The sequence below is a fragment of the Furipterus horrens genome, unplaced genomic scaffold (assembly GCF_987537825.1).
Source record: "Furipterus horrens unplaced genomic scaffold, mFurHor1.1.pri manual_scaffold_13, whole genome shotgun sequence".
NCBI lineage: Eukaryota > Metazoa > Chordata > Mammalia > Chiroptera > Furipteridae > Furipterus > Furipterus horrens.
In genome coordinates this window covers 51807156-51829500 of record NW_028327183.1, presented here as the reverse complement: position 1 = coordinate 51829500, position 22345 = coordinate 51807156, and the positions used below count along the sequence as shown (strand labels likewise).

Sequence of the window (22345 nt, the reverse complement as noted above, 5' to 3'; positions counted from 1 at the left end):
AAGCAAGCAGCCGGGAGACCAAAGATCATAAATGATGGAGACCCTGTCATGGGTACAGTCACCTGGGTGAGTGATGAGGGTGTCTTCTCCTGCAGTAAAGAAAAGTAGGCTGGGCACATCCATTCAATGAGTACAGACTAAGCTTCCCAGCATCTCACCAAATCTGCACCTCTGTGGTCAGCTGGACAGAGAGCTGGGAGCTGACCTCCCCTTCCTCTCCCAGAGCCCATGGTCAGCCTCCTGCCCCAGCCCTGCTGACCATTTAGCCCACCTCACCTCTCTGCCAGGAACAGCATGTTCCCTCACCTCTCCTCACCTTAGTTTCTCTATCTGTAAATGGAAATAATAAGACTATCATTTACACTTGATTTCTGTGAGGATGAAATGTGATTAGTAGCCCTCAATATGGTCTAATCAACCTTAGTATTATAAAATTTTAAATGATTGAGCAAATAGTTGAGTTTATGATTAGTTGTGTGGAATAAGACGATCAATGAATTACTGTTGGGTCTGCCCAACTTCCCCCTGGGTCCATGTCTACCTTACTCTTCACTGACTCTTCTCTCCCCTTCACTCAGGGTTCCCAGCAAAACCCTGGGCCAGAGAGGCCCCCAGACCAAGTGTCATTCCCAGAGGATGTCTCTCCGTCAAGAGAAGAGCAGGACGTCCAGTATGCTAACCTCACCTTTCACAGGAGGAAGCCGCAGGAGCCTCAGGACAAGGAGGCCACCAGCACCTGCGTGTACTCAGAGATCAAGAAGACCAGCAAACGAGGCATCACTCAGATCTCAGTTTTGGATGGAGGCATCACAGCCCCTCTGGGGGAAAAGAGTCATGGACTAATTGGTGAAGAATGAGGAGACCTTTGTGATATTAAGATGAATCACTGTAAGAGCATCTGCATGCAGAGCAGAAAGGAGAAAGGTTACAAAATTGGAGACACGGGCTCAATGCAGGCTTCATCACTTCCTAAGGCATTGTCACCAAGAAGTTCACTTCACTTTTCTGTTACTCAGTTTCCCATTCTGTAGAACACAAGTTATGCATCCTACTCAAACATGGCTGTGAATATTAAAGAAATTAAAAACCAAGAGAGGTCCAAAACTTGCTTTTCTCTTTCTTTGACCAGAAATGTCCTGGTGTCAAGTTCTGTTTCATCCAGGTTTGGCCAACCTTAGAAAAGATGGTGGTAAATTCATGGTGTCATTTCCATTCCAGAACTCTTCAAAGGGAAATACATGCCTGTCAGCCTGACATTCGGTTAATGATACGGTATCTTATAGTTTCTCTTGGACCACCTCACCTCACTGTGACCTGTCCATTCTTCCAGCCCCTCCTGACTGTCGATCCCTTCCCCATCCCATTAACAGTCCCACTGGGATCTTTCCAACAGTCTGTTGACTGTGAACAAGAGCTGACTGGGTACTTCATCACCAAAAAAGTTTTCTTTTTCAGAGAAAAGAGAAGGCTGCGAGGCAGTCAACACAGCCCCACTGACCCAGGTGCACACCCTTGGTAAGGAAGCAGCAGGCCAGAAGCCTTCTTTACAAAGCAGAAGAGAAAGTTCATGGAATGGGCTGTTAGGACCATATAGCTCTGCTGTGAGCGTAGTGCGTTTCTGGTAGGGTTGTCAGCACTACATAGGGTGTCACAGCACCCCCATAGGCCTCCCAATTCCTGGCTGGGTTAGTCCTCCATGGTAAAATGGGACACACCAGAGACCTGACCCTGCCTCTCTCCTACACAAACCCCTTCCTGACTCCCTGGCCTGAGACAATACATCACAGGCATCTTCCCCTGACATTTGCCTCCTCACCCACCCTCTCCCCGTGGTTTTTGTTCCTTAAACCTTCTATGGTGGTTCCTACAAAGTCTTACAAATTTGAGGTGTCCTTCCTGGAGGCCATGCCACCTCACTTCCTTCTGGTGTACACCATCCTGTCCTTCAACATGAGTTCTTGGACAGACTTGTGTTGAGAAGGTGAACTGAAGAAAAGAACTCATACTCTCCCACTTCTATATAGTTGATCTGATTTAATTTTTTAAAGAAAGTTCTAAAACAAAATCAGCCAAAATTCAAGAACAGTAGCGTAGCACAAGTACCTATCAATAGTCACTTTTGATTGTGAGTCCATTATTCCCCTAATCTTTGGGAGAGATATTCCAAGACCCCCAGTGATGCTTGTAATCACAGATAGTACGGAATCCTATATACACATAATTTTTTTCTATACACATCTCTGAAAAGTTTAATTTATAAATTAGTCACAAATAAGAATTAACAATAATGAGTAATAATACAATAGAAGCATTATAACAATACACTGTGATGAAGGTTATGGGAATGTGGTCTCCCTTTCCCAATACATCTTCTTGTACTTGCACTCACCCTGCTTCCTGTGCTGGTGTAAGATGTCACAATGCCTATGTGATGATTTGTAGGCAGGTGAATGTTACAGGCATTGTGATGTAGCACGAAGCTACTATAAGGGTGACTTGAACACCAGCACCCAGATACTGCCACAGTGGAACTGATAACATAGTCAGCTTAAGTGACGGATAGTGGATAGTGTATCAGTGTGGAGACACTGGTCAAAGGGTTCATGTTGGCAGGACAGACAGAGGCGTACAGGATTCATCATACTATTCAGACCACCATGAAATTGAAAACGCCAATGGTTTATTCCTGGAATCTTTGACTTAGTATTTTTGGACCGTGGTTGAACGCAGCTAACTGAAAGCCATGGAGAGCACAACGTGGATAAGAGGACATGACGCTACTAAACTTGTTTGGTTGACATTTTCTAATGGTTGCCGATGAAGTGTGTCTTATAATAAGAATCACAAGGGCTGGGCCAGCCACAACATTGGCTGCAGTGGGGGAAATGCCTGCGGTGTGGCCACAAGTAGTATGGGCCCAGGTGAGTGCCCCAGTGACACAGAACAAGCACCCAAACACAGCTGACTTATCTCCTGAATTTTAAAAAATGTCCTTGAGGAAAGAAGTGGACAATCACAGTGTGTGGTTTGGATGACTTCAGCTCCCCACATCCCCTTCACCAACCCCATTTGCAGTGGGCTAAGAAGTTGAATAGTGACTCTTGTTTTGGTAATAACTGGTTAAATCATCTGCTCAAGACTTGTGCTCAAAATAACAAAATTATCTGAAAAAATGTATAGAAAATGTAAAATCCCTCATTTTAAAAGTATACACTAATTCAAAAGAAAAGAAATGGGAACGGATTAGGCTAGTATTTTGGGGAATATGTCCATCCAGAAAATTAGAATATCAAAGCCAAAATACCATAGTTGCCAATGACATTTGCTCATATTGATCATGTGGCCTTGGTTCTGTGACCTTTGTGTCCTGGAAATAAAAATTAGGACTCTGGCCCTACCTAAGCTGAGGAGTTTCAAAGAGACCATCCCCACATTGTATTTATACCAGGGTAAGGGTGAGTAAAAAAACAAAACAAAACAAAACAAAGACAGGGAGAGAAACTGAATAGCAATCAGAGGAAAAAAGACAGATTACATTCAAAAGAGCAGTTTATTGAAATGTCAGTAGCAGCCATGCACAGCAGAAAAAAGCAAATACTATCTTTAAAAATCCCTTTATAATCTATGCTTAGTACAGATAATTCAAAACTGAGGAAGTAGTATAGATCATTTGAATCAAATAAATGAAGAAAATTATGGCTATTAGAATAAAAATATGATTTTTAAATCCTTGACTGTTATAACAGCTAAGACCAAAGTGGTTGTGGTGGGATAAGTGGACTTTACACTTCCTAATGTTTACATACTCCTTAGGAGGAGAGAGAGCTTTTCATTTACTAAATCTTTGGTGAGTTAATTATTTATGCAGTAAGTTTTATGGTTATGACTATACAAATAGAATCTTAATGTATAACTTTTGAACTAGAAACAGTCAACAGTATACTGTGAAAAACTTAGTGACTCAAAAGAAAACAAGAAGAAAGAGAGAAAGTAATGTGGCATTGCTGGAACATACATAAAATTAATATAATTTTGGATACTTATGTTGAATGCAATTGGATAAAGGCTTCAGTGAAAAACAGAGGGTCAGTTGGGAATGGTATCATGCTTTTGTAATATATGCATCTAAATTATAAGGATAGCAAATGTCAAAAGTCAAAGAAGACAAAAGTACATACTGTGCCAACATTAATAGAAAGAAAGCTGGAGTAGTCCTATTAAAGTCTTACAAAATACATGTTACTACATCATTCTACTACTACAAAATTCTAAGCCAACTATCTTGTTGAAGAATTAGAAAGCAGGTGCTGTGATTATAGGCAAAGGCAGAAAGACAGATGAGCCCAAATGTCAATATGATGGTAACCCACGAGGAGCTTGGAGAGAATGGGAAACAGAGAAATATTCTGAGGCTACTGTGGAGCCTTCATGTTCTGTATCTTAACTTGAGATATGATCACATAACTTATAAGTATACATTTATAAAATATAAACTATATTAATGAGGTATCATATTATGCACTTATAAACTTATAATATTTTGTTATATTACATAAGATACAATATGATGAATTGCAGTATGTCATTAATCATAATAATCAGTTACATATTATTAAAATATTTATAAGACAGATTTATATTATATAAACTATAAAAATATGTAAGGCTCACACAATGTGAACTATAAATATATTTTTCATAACCAATACATGTAAAACTATTTAAGCCAGGAAATTTTTATGTCCCAATGGTCACCTTTTATAGAAAATTTTGAAAGAAGAATAACATTATTAAATAGCAAGATGACATATCAGAAGTGTGAGAAAAAAAAACAAACATGAACCCAACCCACTGCCATGCCTAATCCTGCCTCCTCCTTCTCAAGAGGGACCCAGCCTTTCCGAAGCACCCCAACCTAGGTTTCCTGCTTACCTAAGGCTCTGCCCTTGTGCCTGTGAACCTGGTTCCTTGGCAGAGTTGACCCAGGTGTGCTCCAGGACCACGGACAGCGCCAACCCTTCATCTAGGAGCTCCAGGGTCTGGCTTCTTCTGGAGGCAAAGACTTCACCTGGTGACCTTCTGTCCTACAGGACAGAGGTGCACCCAAACTCCTTTCTCTGTTTCCCCCTTCACGCCCTCACATCCTAGGGAAGAGGAGCCTTAGCTTCAGAGACACAATGCATGTCTCAGAGGCCCCTGGGTTCTTTGCCCCTCAGGGCTGACTCTACTGTCACCCTCCCCAGAAAATGTATGCCAGCCTCTTGCCCTTCCTTCCTTTACTTTCTTTCCTCACAACAGTGGGCTGATATTTTCTTCAGCTTTTCATCCCTTCCTTGTACTGTCACAGAGCTCTGGGCAACAGAATCGTGATCTGTGACCCCTTTTCTTTGCCTGGCAGTAGGCCCAGTGCTGATTCAGCTCACCTGAAGAAATGAAGTTTTAGAAGATGGGTGTAGATGTTGTGTTTGGAGCTGATAGGTCACACAAATCAATTCTACATTTAAAGTCATTCTACATGAAGGGTAAACATTCAGATTAGGGAAAGAGTTCATGAAGAGAATTGTCATGAAGGGCAGGGAAAGCCAGGCAAGGCCAGGGGCAAATGGGAGTGGCGTCAGGAGAGGGAGATTCAACAGATACTCTAAAGAGCGAAGGCCTTTAGTGGCTGGAGGAACTTTATAGAAGTTAGAAGGTGTGAGTGCAGAGTTGATGGGAACGCTGAGAATGAGCTAACAGCCACACGAGTCCAGTGGCTTTCTAACATCAAACTGCCAGCAGAAAGCCACCAACACACTCACCTCTGGGGCTGGTGTCAGGGCTGCACTTCTCAGTCCTAGCCTCTGACCATTAGGGGCCCCTTGCCATATGAGATCAGTCACCCCTTCTGGAGGCTTCTTGCGTGGCCAGGCCTGGGCTGAGGACCAGGACAGCGATGGATTAGGTTTCAGGTAGGTCCTGACCCCGAGACCCTCCTGCTCTGAGAGTGATGTTTTGAGATTTCTAGAGAGCAGAGAGATACCGTGCTCTGTGCACTCACTGAGGGGAGAGCAGATGACCACTTGAGACAGGTGACATGATGACGAGGGATGAAAAGGGGCCACATGTGTAAGTAGAGGGCCAGGGCAAAGCTCCTCTTCTGAGCTCCTCCAGACCAGCAATTAACTCCAAGCATGAGAGGTGTCCAGATGTGGAGATGGGGACATCCAAATTCTCTCAGTATGAGAGGTCCACACTGGGGTGGGCTGGAAGAGGATGCGTGGGACGGGGTGTGTGGCACCCAGAGCAGCTAGGGCATAGTGACTTGGCCCAAAGCTGGTTCAGTCATAGAGCAAACAATCCTGTGCTGTGACTCATTCGTTGGGGACAGGCCAGCTGGTCCTGGGAAGGACAGGCTTGTGGGGAAGCTCCTCAATGCGTGGCACCATAGAACTTTAGGGGAGAACACACCTAGAGCAAAGAATAACTTTGAGCAAATTCTCCAGTTCAGATGACGTGATTAGGACAGCGGCTTGCCATGTTATTTCATAACTTCCTCCTAGAAAAAAAAAACTAGACGAGATGAATGAAATTTTTTTAAAGTTTGGAGTTAATGAACAGATAATTTGTTCAGTCAAGCAAAAAAAGTGAAAAGCTGTGAGAAGAATATTTGGAGCCACTTTTTCCAGAATATCAATGCTGATTCTGAGCACTCACTTCGAACCTAAGGAGATCATTTCTGAGTCTCATGGGGCCAGGAAAGGGGTCTTGCCGAGGAGCGGGGCACTGGTAAACATTACAGCCTTGTGGTTGGGACCCTAAAGGTGAGGGTGAATTGGAAGCAAATGAGAACCCTCAGCGATTGAAGTTGAAGTTTGAACTCCCTCAACCATTGACCAGATTTCAGTGACCCACCTGCTATAGGCAACAGTAAATGTATCTGGAGGAAGAGAATCTACCCAGAGTCTACCATGGTCTGTATCATGGGTCATAGCTGCATCAGGCAGGATGTGGCCAGGGAAACAGCCACTGAGTGAATGATGAGGAGAAGGGATTCATTAGAAAACCCAGTCCTTACACATTGTGACAGGAGCCAGCAAGTGATATTCTGGAGGGAGCAGGAGGGTAAGAGAGAGCATCGTGAAGTAACTCCCCTGAGGGACAGGTGTGGGTGGACACAAAACAGCTGGCTCAGCATGTGAAAAGCCAGGATGTCCAGTTGCCAACATGGAGTCTGAAAGGGAATCTCACAGAAAGTTCCAGAGAAGCTGTTGCCTCTGTGTGGGTGCTGCCTCTGTCAGGACAGAGCCAGGTGGCTGGTGGTGGACTTGGTGTTGGTGTTGATCATTGGGTTAGCAAATGGGAGGATGAACTACATGTGCAGATCAATTTCAAGTTATGAATGTTCAACAAATCCACCCTTATTCTCTGAGGTTATTATCTCTTCAATGTCAGAGTCGGAAACTGGGATCCAGGAGGAGCTTGTATCACAGGGAGAGCGTCTCAGGTGAGATGACTCAGGAACATGGAAATGCAGATGGCACCGTGTCCAGCAGTGGAAGGTCATGGCCTTGGTTTTCCATCCAGGATTTGAATGAGCCAGACCCTTGCTGAGAAGCTGAATTAAAGACACACCTTTCAGAATAGTCACCTGGATGTAGAGTGCAGCATGGGAGACACAGACAATAATACGTCATAACTGTGTGTGGTGCCCGGTGGGTGCTGGGAATATCAGGGAATCACTTTTTCAAGTACATGATTCTTACTCTGGCCAGTGCGGCTCAGTTGGTTGAGCATCATTTCATATACCGAAAGGGTGTGGTTTTTATTCTTGGTCAAGACACATGCCTAGGCTGTGAGTTTGATGCCCAGTTGGGGCCCCAGTGGGTGCAGCTGATCCGTGTTTCTCTCTCACGTCAATGCTTTTCTGTTTCTCCCTCGTTCTCCCTTCCTCTCTCTCTCTGTTGCTTCCTCTCTCTCAAAATTCAATAAATAAAAATAATTAAATAATAAAGTATATAATTCTCTGATGACCATGTTGTGTTCTTGAATCTAATACAGAATAATACTGAATGTAAACTATAAATCAAAAATAAAACTTAAATTAACAAAAGAGACACCCTTAGGCCTGTGGATTTCAGTTGACACATCAGCTCATATTTGCAATGAATTCATTCCTCTGCTCTAGTGGGTCTCCCCGACTCCAGATACAAAAATACACAAAACAGGATTTAAATAATTTTATGTCCTGAAGGATCACCATACAATCTTTATTCTCTGAGGTTATTACATCTCGGATGTCAGAACAGAAAACTGGGATCCAGGAGGGGCTTGTTTCCCAGGCAGAACGTCTCAGGTGAGATGACTCAGGAACATGGAAATGCGGGTGGCACCGTGTCCAGCAGAGAGAGGTCATGACCTTGGTTTTCCATCCAGGATTTGAATGAGCCAGACCCTGCCTGAGAATCTGAATTACAGAGACACCCTTTTTAGAATAGCCATAAGTAACATAGATACAGTAATGAAACAACTAGGTATGGTGCCCGGGGGGTGCTGGAAATATCAGGGGAATCACTTCTCACAGTACATAATTCTTGTTCTGGCCAGTGTGGCTCCATGGATTGGAGCGCTGTCTTGTCCACCGAAAGTTGTGGGTATTATATCCTGTCAGGGCACATGCCTAGTTTGCAGATTAGATCCCTCATGGGGGCACCTGTGGAAGGGAGTCGATCGATGTTTCTCTCTCACATCGATGTTTATTTCTCTTTTCCTCTCTCTCTCAAATCAGTAAATAAAAAAATATGTATACAATTCTCTTTCTACCATGTTGTATACTCAAAACCAATACAAAATAGTACTGAATGTAAACTAAAGTTGAAAAGTAAAATTTAACTAAAAAATAATAGACACCGTTGTGCCTGTAGGATTTATTTGGCCCATCAGTGCATTAATCATTTCTAATCGCCCCCCACAGATCCCTGCACGGCAGGCGGTGTGGGGAAGGAGTGCGGGAGGCCTGCGGAAAAGACGGTGATGGGGGAAGTGTCGCGATAAACAGCCCCACAGTCTACACATCCGAAATCAGCACAGAAATTTTATGTCACGTGAATTTCACCTCCACAAATAGTTTTATCTCTAGTTCACATGGAAAATACTCACACACTCACACACACACACTCCCTTTCCTGAGATGTATTCTGTGGCCCTTCTGGAATGCGACAGTGGTCGCTCCTTTCCCCCAAGTCACGGCTGTGGGTTGTGTTCGCAGGGGCCTCGTGCTCAGAGGTGGGTCAGCCCGGCCTCCTCTCTGCTCTGAGGCCCTGGTTGCCTGGTGCAGGTCCTTCCATCTGTGACTGTGGCTGTGGTCACGACTTCCTCTCCTCTCACCGCCCCAACTGTCTGTCACTCCTGACCCAGGGGACAGAGCGTGGACTTAGGGGATGGGGCAGTGTTGGGGCCACATCTGCAATCTCCAGTGTGAGAGGAGCCTCCCGTGCTGGGTGGCACAAAAGCCAGAGGGAATCAGACAGGGGAGGGTCTGGGTGGGACCACTCACCAGCGTTCAGTGATTTCTGATCATGGCTATGTAGTGCAGCCTCCATACACACCAAAAATGACGCGGTTTGGAGCGCTCGGGTTGGTGAACACGCGTTGGCACTGGGAGGGAGGGACCTCAGAGAGGCCACGGAAGCTCCACGCCCCTGACTGCACACCCTGCCCTCTGCATCTGCTCCATCCCGAGTCATATTCTTTTATAACAAACCTGTGACCTCGTGAGTAAGATGTGCTCTGCGTTCTGTGAGCCATTCTGGCAAGTTAATAAATTCAAAGAGGAGGAGGTCTTGGGACCCTGATTCATAGCTGGTGTGTTGAAGGCACAGGTGAGAACTGGACTTGACACTGGCATCTGACGTTGGGTTCGGGGGGACACGTTAAGAGCTGAAGCTTTAATTGTGGACTCTGATGTTGTCCTCAGGTAGGTAGTGTCAGAATTGAGCTGAAGTACTTGGTGGTGTGGGAGGAACTCCCCACCTTCCCCTCATTGGAAACCAAAATAGTTTACATTCATTTTTTTGCAGTCAGCCTTCCAAATCCAGTGTGTGTGTGTGTGTGTGTGTGTGTGTAGAAATATTTTCCTATTCTTGAGAGTGATACTTTAATGTTTACATGTGTTGTAAAGTTTTTCTCTCACTTGATGGCTGATGATTGAGCATGGCCTATGTTTCTTTTTTTTTAAGTATATTTTATTGATTATGTTGTTACAATAGTTTCAATTATTCCCCCTTTGCTCCCCTCTGCCCAATAACCTCCTTCCCTCCAGCAATTCTACTCCCCTTAGTTCATGTCCATGGGTCGTGCATGTAATTTCTTTGGCTTCACCCTTTCCTATATTATTCTTAACTTCCCCTGTCTATTTCATACCAACCAATTATGCTTCTTAGTCCCTGCACCATTTCCCCACCTGTCCCCCCACCCCCTCCCATCTGAAAACCATCCACATCATCTCCACACCTATGATCTGTTCCTATTCTAGTTTGCTTAGTAGGATTTTGTTTTTAATGTTTAGATTCAGTTGTTGATAAGTGAGTTTCTTGTCATTTTAGTGTTCATAGTTTTGATCTTTTTTATCTTAAGTAAGTCTCGTTGACATTTCATATAATAATGGCTCAGTGATGATGAACTCTTTAGCTTCACCTTGTCTGGGAAGCACTTCATCTGCCCTTCCATTCTAAATGATAGCTGTGCTGGATAGAGTAATCTTGGTTGTAGGTCCTTGCTTTTCACCATGTTGAATACTTCTTGCCAGTCCCTTCTTGCCTGCAAAGTGCTTTTGAGAAATCAGCTGATAGTCTTATAGACACCCCTTTGTAGGCAACTCTTTGCTTTTCTCTTGCTGCTTTTAGGGTTCTCTCTTGCTGCTTTTAGGATTCTCTCTTGCTGCTTTTAGGATTCTCTCTTTATCTTTCACCTTCAGCATTTTAATCATGATGTGTCTTGGTGTGGTCCCCTCTGGATCCAGCTCGTCTGGGACTCTCTGTGCTTCCTGGACTTGTATGTCCATTCCCTTCACAAAATTTGGGAAGTTTTCCTTCATTATTTCTTCACATAAGTTCCCAATTTCTTGCTCTTCTTCTTCTTTTGGCATCCTTATGATTCAGATGTTGGCATGTTTAAAGGTATCCCAGAGATTCCCAAGCCTCTTCTCATTTTTTTCAATGCCTGTCTCCTCAGTCTGCGCTGGTTGACTGATTTTTTCTTCCTTATGTTCCAAACCATCGATTTGAATCCTGATTTTCTTCCCTTCATCATTGGTTTTGTGTGGATTTTCCTTCATTTAACTTAGCATAGCCTTCACTTCTTTTCTTATGCGTTTGCCATACTCAAGCATATCTGTCAAGCCTGTGAGCATCTTTATTACCAGTGTTTTAAACTATGCATCTGTTAGGTTGGCTATCTCCTCGTCACTCATTTCTCTCACCAGAACCCTGATCCGCTCCCTCCTTAGGGCCATACTTCTCTATCTCCTCATCTTGCCAGGCTCCTCTGTTTGTTTGCCTCTTGTGTTTAAGGTAGAGCTGTTGCTCCTGTTATGTTGTAAGAGGCGGAGCCTAAGGTATTTGTCAGTACACAGCAACCTGTTTCACCACATTGTGGTGCTGTATGTGGGGGAGGTGTCTGGGAGGGAACAATGCTGCCTGTTCAGCACTCGCCCCCTTTTCCAGGCACTTCTCCCACTTCTGTATGAAACTGGCAGCCCTGTAGCTCCTGCCCTGGCCATCGTTCCCAGAGTGGGTGGGTCTGCGGACATTCTAGGGTGGTGAGGGCCCTTTAAACAAACGGACTCTGATGAGAGACCAGCTGTTTCTGCCTCCATCCCAACCCCCACTGGTTTGCACAGTCAGAAGCAATGAGGCTTGATTATCTCCGGTGCTGGAACCATGAGCTCTGTGGTCTGGTGAGGAGCTGAGAACGCTCCCCAGGTGTCCATTCTGACTTTTTAAAATGTGTAACTGTGCTTTCCACCAGCCTGATGCTGCCGCTGCTGCCACCACCACACTGCGTCCTCTCTGCCCCGGCTCCGCCCCTCTTACATGTCTGGATGAGTATTTCTTCTTTATATCTTTGTTTGTTGGACGTCCATGCAGTTTGACTTTCTGGAACTTCTCATTGTTTCTAGTTTTGAGGTAGTTGTACTACTTCTTAATTGTGGAGGGAGATGCAGCGTGTTTGTTTACGCCTCCAACTTGGCCAGAAGTCTGCCTATGGTGCCTTATAGGAGGAGTCCGTAGTTTCAGCATAGTCCAAGTTTTGATGTTTGTCTTGATAACTAGTGCTTTTTATGTCTTCTTCAGAAATCCCTCCCTACTGTAAATTCATGCAGACAGCCCTGCTCTATTATCTTCTAACAACTCTATTTTCTTTTTCTTGTACAACAATAGATGTTCAATCCATCTGCACTTGATTTTATTGCATTGTGGGAGCTAGGGGTGCAATCTCATTCAACTGCATTCGGATGCCTAGTTGCCCACATGTGTTATTGAAATGTTTATCATGCTTGGCCTGGTAGCCTAGTTGGTTAGAACATTGTTCCAATTAGCAAGGTTCACGGTTCAATCCCAGGTCAGGAAACATGCAGGAATCTATCAATTAATGCATCAGTAAGTGAAACACGAAGTTGATATTCTCTCTCTCTCTCTCTCTCTCTCTCTCTCTCTCTCTCTCTCTCTCTCTCAGCAGGATGACAGCAAGTGGGTGAGGGGTGGCAGAGGGGGAGGGAAGGGAGGAATGAGGGAGGAGGTAGTTTGAGCATAAAGGAAAAAGATTCATAGACATGCACAACAGTGCAGTGATTGCTGGGTGCAGGGGGTATAAGGGGACCAAATTGTACTGGAATATGAAATAAAAATTAAATAAAAAATAAAATCCATACATAAGAAAAACTAAAACAGATGTTTCTCTTTGTGTTACTTCTCTGCATCACCTCCTCTATCTGCATGACATTTCCTGTGGTCTAGGTCTAGACGCCCTATTCTGTCCCCGTGGTTTAGTGGTGTAACACCGTGTCAGTGAATGCAACACCGCCTTATCATCTGTAACCCTTTACTGGGTCCTGAAGTCCTACAGAGCCTGTCCTTATACTTTGTTCTCCATGTTTGTCGTGGCTGCATTTGGGAAAATTTGCTTTCATATAAATTTTACAAGAGCGGTATCAAGTTTCCCAAAAGTGAACTTGGGGACTGGGTGACATGTTGCTTTAATTCTGCACATTCATCTGGGTAGAGTGGACTTCTACACTGTATTGTTTTACTATCCATACACACGCATATTTCTTTATTTAGTAACATCTTTCATGTCCTTCAGATTTATCATCTCTTTCATTGAAGAAGTGCATTTTATATTTTATTATGTGCATCTCTGAACAGGTATATTTCAGGTGTATTGTAACTTCTGATGTTCTTGTCAATGGCATCCTTTATAACATCCTACCTTTTGTTTATTGCGCTGATAGAATGCGCTTGATTTTTTGGAATTTGAATTTGTCTCTAATACCCTTGCTAACTCTCATATTAAGTCCCCAAATGTATCTGTATGTAATTGTGGAATTTTCTTTTTTTTTTTTTTTTAATGTGTCTTATTGATTATAATGTTACATTTGTCCCAATTTCCCTTCCCTCTTCTCCCCTCCACCGGTGGCCCCCCTCCCTCCAGTTGTCCCCCCCTTTTAGACCATGTCCATTAGTTGTGCATATAGTTCTTCTCAACCTCTCTCTGTCTATTCCATTCCCTCCTACCATGATCCTTAATTCCTATATCATCTCCCTCCCTCTCCCCCTTCCCCCTCCCTGCTGACCTCCCCCCAATATGCTACCCATACCTATAGTTCTTTTTCCATTCTTGTTGCCTGTTTAGTTTGCCTTTGTTTCAATTCCCTAGCTTCTGTTGTTGTTCTTGTGATACAGTTTTCATTTTTGTGTTCATAGTTTTGATCCTCCTTTCTCTAAACCAGTCCCTTTAACATCTCATATAACAGTGGTTTGGATCTAATGAACTCTTTCAGTTTTATTTTGTCCTGGAAACACTTTCTCTGCCCTTCTATTCTGAATGACAGTTTCGTTGGATAGAGTATTCGTGGCTGTAGGTTTGGGATTTTCATTACTTTGAATATTTCTTGCCAGTCCCTTCTTGCCTGCAGGGTCTCCCTTGAGAAGTCAGCTGAGAGTCTAATTGGGACCCCTTTGTACATGATTCTTTTCTTCTCTCTTGCTGCTTTTAAGATTCTCTCTTTATCTTTAACTTTTGACATTTTGATTATAATGTGTCTTGGAGTGGTTCTCCCTGGGTCCAGTTTTTTTGGAATTCTCTGTGCTTCCTGGACCTGTAAGTCTATTTCCTTTCCCAAGTTTGGGAAGTTCTGCTTTATTATATTTTCACTAAATTTTTCAATTTCTACTTCATCTTCTTCACCCTCTGGCAAACCAATGATTCTAATGTTGGGCCTTTTATAGCTGTCCCAGAGGTTTCTGATGCTCTCATCATTTTCCTTGCTTCCCCTTTTTTTCTCTCTGCATTGGTTGACTGCTTGTTCCTTCTTTGTGTTCTGGTTTGTTGATTTGAACTCTGGATTTTATTTCCTCACCATCTGTCTCGTATGTGGTTTTGTTCCTTTCATTATGAGTGTTTTTCGATTCTTTCTCATCTTTTTCCAGATCTTTTAATTCTGTAAGCCACCTGATAACAATGGCCCTGAACTGAGCCTCTGACAGGTTTCTTATTTGTTCATCTGTCAGATTCTTCATCTGTTGCCTGGTGAGCTGTGCCACCGGGATTTCTATAGTTGTCTGCCTCATTCTGACAGATGCGTTTTGTTTTCTTGGGCTGGCTGTCGGGGGCAGTGCCTGTGTACTCGTCACAACCCAGCGACCGGCGCCAATCCACAACCTTTCTCGCCGGAGCTTTGTCGTCACTGCCCAGGTACCAGTGGCGATCCGCGACCTATTTCGCAGCCCTGTGGTGCTTTGTGTGGGGGCGGGGGTCCAAGATGGATTCAAACAGTTATTCCGCTAGGAGACCGGGATCCGTCCTCCCGCCCTCTGGGCCTCACTGTTCGAGGCGATGTGGTGGCTGCTTCTCCCAGCGTTGGGGTCGCGAGTCACCAGGGTTTGACTGCAGCCGGGATTGTCCTCCCTGCCGCTGTCCCTGGTGCGACCGCAAACAGCACCGCCCCCTTTTGCTCGTCCTACCTGCCCAAAGGGCGCCGCTGGTTTATAACTTCGTACGTTGGGCTTCCGTGTAGCTTTATTTTCTGGAATTTCTAGTTATCTTTTGTTTTGAAGTAGTTGTATTCCTCTTTAGTTGTAGAGGGAGGCCGAGCGTGTCCGTCTAAGCCTCCATCTTGGCCGGAAGTCTCAGATTTTTCTATATGTACATTTATTTATGAAGAAAGACAGCTTTGTCTTCGTTTTGCTTCTCACAGTTTGTACTGATTGTCATACCCCTTCTACGCTAGAACCTGATGCTACTGCATTAGGTGTGATGTTTGCTGAAGACACCCCCTGTCTCGTTAGGGAAGTTCTTCTTTGTTCCTAGTTCGCTGTGAGTTTTATCATGGAGGCATTTAAATCACCCACTGCTCCTTGTTTTATCTCATGATTTAATCAGTCAAGGGCAGATCAGGAAGACAGATGCGCCACTATGTATTTCAGCTGCAGGAATTTAGTGTAAGGAATTTGCTATGCTGATGTTGGAACACAAATGGAGGAGAAAGGAACTCTGCCTGGAAGACTTGGCCCAGCCTGAGTGTTTTTAGTATGTATTTATAATTGAGATAGATACTTGATATATAACATTCCTGCAGTTTCAAGTCCAGCTTAATGGTTTGCTAGATGTATATATTGTGATGTGCTCATCAGAATGTGTCTTGCTATATACCTGGCACCACATAAAGTTACACATTTGTTTCTTGTGATGAGAACTTTTTACAATTTATTCTCTTAGCAATTTTAAAATATACAATATGGTATTATTAACTATATTATTATAGTTAATAGTATTACTATCCACTATTATTAACTACTGTTGTTACAGAAACAGGGGTGTCCAAAAACCCCCAGAGCTTGCGGCTGGGGGTTGGGGAGAAGGAAGCAGCTTTCAGAATGCCTCCACATGCCTGAGGCTGGTGGCTGGTGTCTTTCTTATGCAAAATGGCTTTAAGGCATCCAAGGCCTCAAGTAGATGGGAGGGGTCTTGGACCAGGGGACAGTATGGAAAAGGCACACAGAGCCTGCGTGAGGTTCTGTGAATGGTCAGAACTGCCACGCCCACTTCGTCGCAGGATGCAGTCAGGGATTTAAAAATAAGCGGCAGATGTTTTAACCAGGCTAACCATGTGGATTTAATGGGGTCTGATGATGCACTTTTAAGGAAGGGGCTGCTTTGAAAAAGAACAGACAGACCATGTGGATTACAAAGGACTAACCATGCAGTTTACAAGGAGGCTGAGAATCCATGAGGTTCTGGATTAAAAGCTGGTGGACACCATAACACAGACGAGGTCCCCCCAATTAGAATTGAATGATTGGCAGCTGCTGGTAAAGCTGAACTGTGTTTGGAAAGTAGGGAAACGGTATCTCTGACTTTTCTAAAACTAGCCTGGTTTGGTAGTGGGGAGGCAAGGATATGTGTTTATGGGTGTTTTAAGGAACATAAAACTTAACGGCAGAAATCCACAAATAACTAAATCTATATAACTGTTAAATAAACAATTCTTTTCCTTTTCACCAAACTCTGGTATTCAGAGTTGTAATTCTGGCGGCGGGCAATCGGGCCCCTAACTAAACAGCCCGCGGGTTCTGTTTCAATCGGAGAGCCCAGGGGTTCTGTAACGCTGTCACCATGCTGTGCATGAACTCCTCATGATTTAATTTTCTTATGGCTGTAAGTTTGTACCTCTGACTTCCCCAAACCCTCTGCCTCTGGCAACCGCTGATCTACTACTCTCTGCATGTATCAGTTTGCTTAAAAAAAAAAAAACTATAAGTAAAATGATGTGGTATTATTCTTTGTCTGATTTAGTTCACTTAGCATAATGCCCATATCATCCTTACATGGTATCAGAAAAAGGATTTTATTTTATTTAATTCTTTATGGTACAAAAATATTCCATTGTGCACAACCACATATTATTCATTCATTCATTCAATGATGGACACTTAAGCTGCTCCCACATCTTGGCTATTGTAAATAATGTTGCAATGAACATGGGGATGCATTAGTTTTTTTCATGTTAGTATTTTCATTTCCTTCAAGTAAATACCCAGAAATGGAATTGTTGGATCTTACGGAAGCTCTATTTTTAACTTTTGAGGAACTGCCATACTGATTTACATAGTGGCCTCCAATTTAAATTCCGCCAACTGTGCAAGAGGGTTCTCCTCTCTGAACATTCTTGCCAACACTTACTATTTCCTGAGATTTGCTGGAACCCTCAGTGATGTGAGTTGTGGGGGCACAACCACGAAATCCTGCTTTCTTTAGACCTTTGCTGGCACAAAACCATCTTCTTCGCAATAAGCATGGAGTTTGTGGTGGTGGTGGTTCGGAGTAGAGCCGGTTATATCTGGTTCACCTGCCCCCTGCAGCAGGGCCAAATCAGGTTTTGTGGAGCCCGATATTCATACTAGTGTTGAGATAACTGCTTCCAAAACAGAACAAAAAACAAACAATAAAAGGCAATATGTAGCACACGTGAATTGTTTTTGAAGTGAGAAAACACAGCCTATTAAGTCAGTAAAGCTAAAATGATGAAAACCAAAATATAAGACAATTCAAAACATTAGAGACCATTTTCATTAGTATTAAGGCATTGCAGTCTGGTACAGCTGCATGACAAGTTCCATGCATTTCTGATTAATAGTCTGATTCCCTCTTCATAGGAGAATAACTCTTACAGTAATAAGTATTAATATTACATTTATAATCACTTTAATTATTAAACATTATATTTATATGATATAGAGAATAGAAGAGAATTCAGTATTGCCTCCAGCAGAGGTGACTGATATTTCTTTTTCTCCTGTACAGTATAAGAAACTTGTTTTTCAATCACACAACTTGGTACAGGAATGTCTGACCTGTTTCACATCAATGTCATATTTGTGAAAACGTTTATCAGGTTTCTTTCATTCATAACAGAGCAGTGGGCTTGCAGGTTGTGTTCACATATCCCTGGAGCCCTTGCTGGGGCTTTGAAAAGAAACCAAGCATGTGAGGGGCCCTCAGGATAGAGCTCCCTGAGGATTCAGGTGGCAAGTTTGCTGCTATGCTGTGGGCCAGCCTTTGGGGTGCCCGCCAAATCGGGCAAGATCTCCCTGCACATGACCCATTTTTAAGGGGTGTGGGTGGTTGCTGTCTCACAGACCTCAGACCCTGGAAGAGGACCACGTGTGTATCCCATGTCCCCAAAACCCTCAGAACAGAGGGCTTTAATGTGCAGCTTTCCCCTGGATTCCATCCTCCACTGGAGTTTGGCCTAAATTCCTTCCTCTCCTTCAGCACTTGTGTGGTCTAAAGAAAACTTAACATTATCCTTTTCCAGAATGTTCAGTGATTTCAGCTGGAAGGTGGGTCCCTCTGAGTCACCAGGACCAGTTTGAACATAGCAGCCCCCTAGGTGACCTCCTTCTTGACTTAAACATCATCTACAAGGTGATCCCTTTCAGAGCCACATCTGGACAAACCTCTCAACCTCTGGGGGCCTCACTGTATTCACTTAGAGGACCTGACAGAGGGCTGAAGTTGGGACAGTGATTTCTCTGCACCCACCCCACCCCCATGGCCTGTGGAGCCCAAGTTCCCCCTCCAGGCCTGGCCACAGCTCTGTCACCCATGGCTTCCTGTTGGGGTGTCCTTGCCCCACCCCACAGCTTGGCATTTCCCTCCCTGACACGGGGACCGGGACCCTCTCTGCTCTGTCAGATGCAGACATGGTGCTCCTGCTGCTGCTGCCCCTGCTGTGGGGGGGGTGAGTGGGCTAAGGACGGGGGGAGGGGCAGGTGGGGGAGGGGAAGGGCTTAAGCTGAGGCTCTGTGTCCCCCCAGGGTCCCTGCAGGAGAAGCAGGAAGGCTATGAGCTCCGAGTGCAGGAATTGGTGAGTGTGCAGGAGGGTCTGAGTGTCCACGTGTCCTGCTCCTTCTCCTACCCGTGGAGTTCATTGTATTCCCCTGGCGAACTCTACACCTACTGGTACCGGCGTGGGGACAACACAAAAAATGGTTCTCCTGTGGCCACAAACAACCGAAATAAACCAGTGAAGAGTGTAACCCAGGGACGATTCCTCCTCGCGGACCCCACGACCAGCGACTGTTCCCTGAGCATCAGAGACGCCAGGAGGAGTGACTCAGGAACCTACGTCTTCCAAGCGGAGAGAGGAAGTGCTGTGAAATATACTTACCGGGATAAGACGCTGACACTGCAGGTGACAGGTATGCCAGGGTCGCAGGAGAGGTCGCTGAGACATGCGAGCCCGTGTTTGAGCAGGAAGAGGACCCTGGGACCCTCCCTGATGCAGGGCTTGGGCCCTGGGTTGGCAGGAGAGACAGGACCTGGAGTGATCTGGAGCCCCCAGGCCCAGGCCCAGGCCCATCACAGGGTGTCAGTCTGGGTCCCTAACTCTGGGGTCCCAGCACCTCCCTCTCGTCTCCTCAGACCTGACACAGAAACCAGACATCCTCATTCCGGAGCCCCTGGAGTCCGGCCGCCGCACGCAGCTGACCTGCAGCCTGCCAGGGTCCTGCGAAGGGGGACGTCCTCTCAGCTTCTCCTGGGCGGGAGCCGCTGTTGCTTCTATGAATACCCAGACCCTCCGCTCCTCTGTGCTAACCTTCACTCCGAAGCCCCATGACCATAGCACAAATCTCACCTGTCAGATGACACGGACACTCCATGGAACTTGGGTGTCCACGTGGAGAACCATCTGGCTCAATGTCTTTTGTGAGTGTTTGAGGGTCCCTGAGGGCTGTGGGACAGGCTGCATGTGTGTGTGCGTGTGCATGTGTGTGCGTGTGTGTTGCATGTAGAGGTAGATGAGCTCCCTGAGAACACCCGTGCATGGATCTGAGTGCAGGTGGGGAGGGGGCCAGAAGGACAGCTATTGCTCCTTCCTGGTTCCCACCGCCCCTCCTTGGGTTGGGGTGACTTCGATCCGCTCCTCCCCTCTGAAGCTGGGCCATGTCTTTCTGTCCCAGACGCCCCACAGAACCTCACCATAGGCATGTCCTTCAGAAATGTCACAGGTAGGAAAGAACCTCAGTCTCTGGGGCTGGTACCTGTCCCTGGGGCCGCCATGGAACTGAGGGGGGAACACGGTGAATGGGATCAGATCCAGGGAGGCAAGACTGAAAATCATCACCTTCCTTCCATCACCTTTGTGAGTAGGCATCTGCCCCCCCGGGGCACCACAATTCCCTCTCTCTCCCTTCCCCCCTCTCTCCCTTCCCTCTTCTCTCTCTCCCCACACTTCTCTCCCCCAGCCCTCAAGATTCTGCAAACCACATCCCTTCCCATCCTGGAGGGCGAGGCGCTGCGGCTGCTCTGTGTGGCTGACAGCAACCCCCCTGCAACGCTGAGCTGGTTCCGGGGGTCCCCAGTCCTGAACGCCACCCCCATCTCCAGCACCGCGATCCTGGAGCTACCTCGCGTGGGGTCGGGGGACGAAGGAGAGCTCACCTGCCGCGCTCGGCACCCGCTGGGCTCCCAAAGTGTCTCTGTAAACCTCTCCGTGGTTTGTGAGTGTGGGGACCCCTGGGCAGGTGACCTGGGTCCCCGGCGGGCAGGGGCACCGCTGACCTTCTCCTCGCTCCCCGCAGACCCCCCGCAGCTGCTGGGCCCCGCCTGCTCCTGGGAGGAGGACGAGGGTCTGCGCTGCAACTGCTCGTCCCGAGCCCAGCCGCCCCCCTCGCTGTGCTGGCGGCTGTGGGAGCGGCTGCTGGAGGGGACCCCCAGCGACGGCTCCTACACGGTCACCTCCCGCTCAGCCGGGCCCTGGGCCCACAGCGCCCTGAGCCTCCGCACGGGGCTCGGCGCCGGCCTCAGACTCAGCTGCGAGGCCGGGAACTTCCACGGGGCCCAGAGCGCCTCTGTCCTGCTGCTGTCGCCACCGCCAGGTCGGGGCCTGCTGGGGACAGAGGCTTCGGGAGAGAGGGTGCCGTCGGAGAGGAGCTGGTACCGGGGAGAGGGACTGCGGCCCAGAAGGGCGTGATTGCTATGATGAGACCCTCCATTTGGTTTCGGAACAGCACCTACAACCGGTTCTGCAAGGAGGTGGGAAGACAAGACACTGAGTCCCGTGAGTGGTGCGCTCACGCCCCTCTTCTCTGCAGGGCAGTCGGCATCTGTGTCGGGAGCGGTTCCTGCGGCTCTTGGAGGTGCTGGTGCCATGGCCCTGCTGTCGCTGTGTCTGTGTCTCATGTCCTTTTGCATGTGAGCCTGCGTCCTGGGGAGGTGCAGGGAACTGTGTTGTATGGGGTACTGATGGAGGCCCCCGAATCCAGAAGATGTAGCTGAGTATACACTGGGGTCTTTGGGGGAGCAGGATGGGGTAGCAGCTTTATTGAGATAAAATTTCCATAGACTTAACGTGTACCATTCAATGGCTTCTAGTTCAGGCACAGAGCTGTGCATTCATCTCCACAATCAGTTTTTAAATATTCTCATTAACACAAAATGAACAAAAGATCCCATATTTGCCATTTTGCCTTAATCATCACCCCAACCCCAGGCAGCCACTAATGTATTTCCTGTGTCTCTATATTTGCTTATTCTCCACATTTCATAGAAATGGAATCCTACAATACACTGTCTTTTGTGAATGATTTATTTCCACTTAGCATATTTTCAAGGTTCATGTCTCATTATTTTATTCCTTTTTATTTCCAAATAAGATTCCATGGTATGGATGAGGCACATTCTGTCTGTCTCTTTGTTCATTGAAGGACAGTTGGTTAGATTCTACATTGGGGCGATCTTTAATAACACTGTATGGTTTCTCGTGAATAAGTTTCTCTCTGTATAGGGGCCTATTGGGATGTAAGTTTAGTCTTAGCCAAACACCTGGTCATCCAGGGGACGGAGCACACACTTGCAAATAAGAGGATCTCTGAGTCTGGTTCCAGGGTCTGGATGCTCAGTTGTGTTACCAGGGAGTGGGAACAGCCTGCCCACCTGTGCGTGAGCCACTGTGGCTCTGACTTCTTCCCTTTGAGTGAAAGCCAGAAGGAAGCAAGCAGCCGGGAGACCAAAGATCATAAATGATGGAGACCCTGTCATGGGTACAGTCACCTGGGTGAGTGATGAGGGTGTCTTCTCCTGCAGT

General features: G+C 46.0%; 1 protein-coding gene across 1 annotated transcript; it reads left to right on the top strand.

Annotated features, from left to right (window-relative positions):
* Positions 1-18954: 18954 nt before the first annotated feature.
* LOC149995253 (sialic acid-binding Ig-like lectin 5) lies at positions 18955-21457 on the top strand. The gene is made up of 7 exons (XM_090260287.1): positions 18955-18997; positions 19057-19457; positions 19681-19965; positions 20220-20267; positions 20505-20759; positions 20841-21137; positions 21354-21457. The coding sequence occupies exons 1-7, from the start codon at positions 18960-18962 to the stop codon at positions 21455-21457; spliced, it is 1428 nt and encodes a 475-aa protein (XP_090116413.1). The 5' UTR covers positions 18955-18959.
* Positions 21458-22345: the final 888 nt, after the last annotated feature.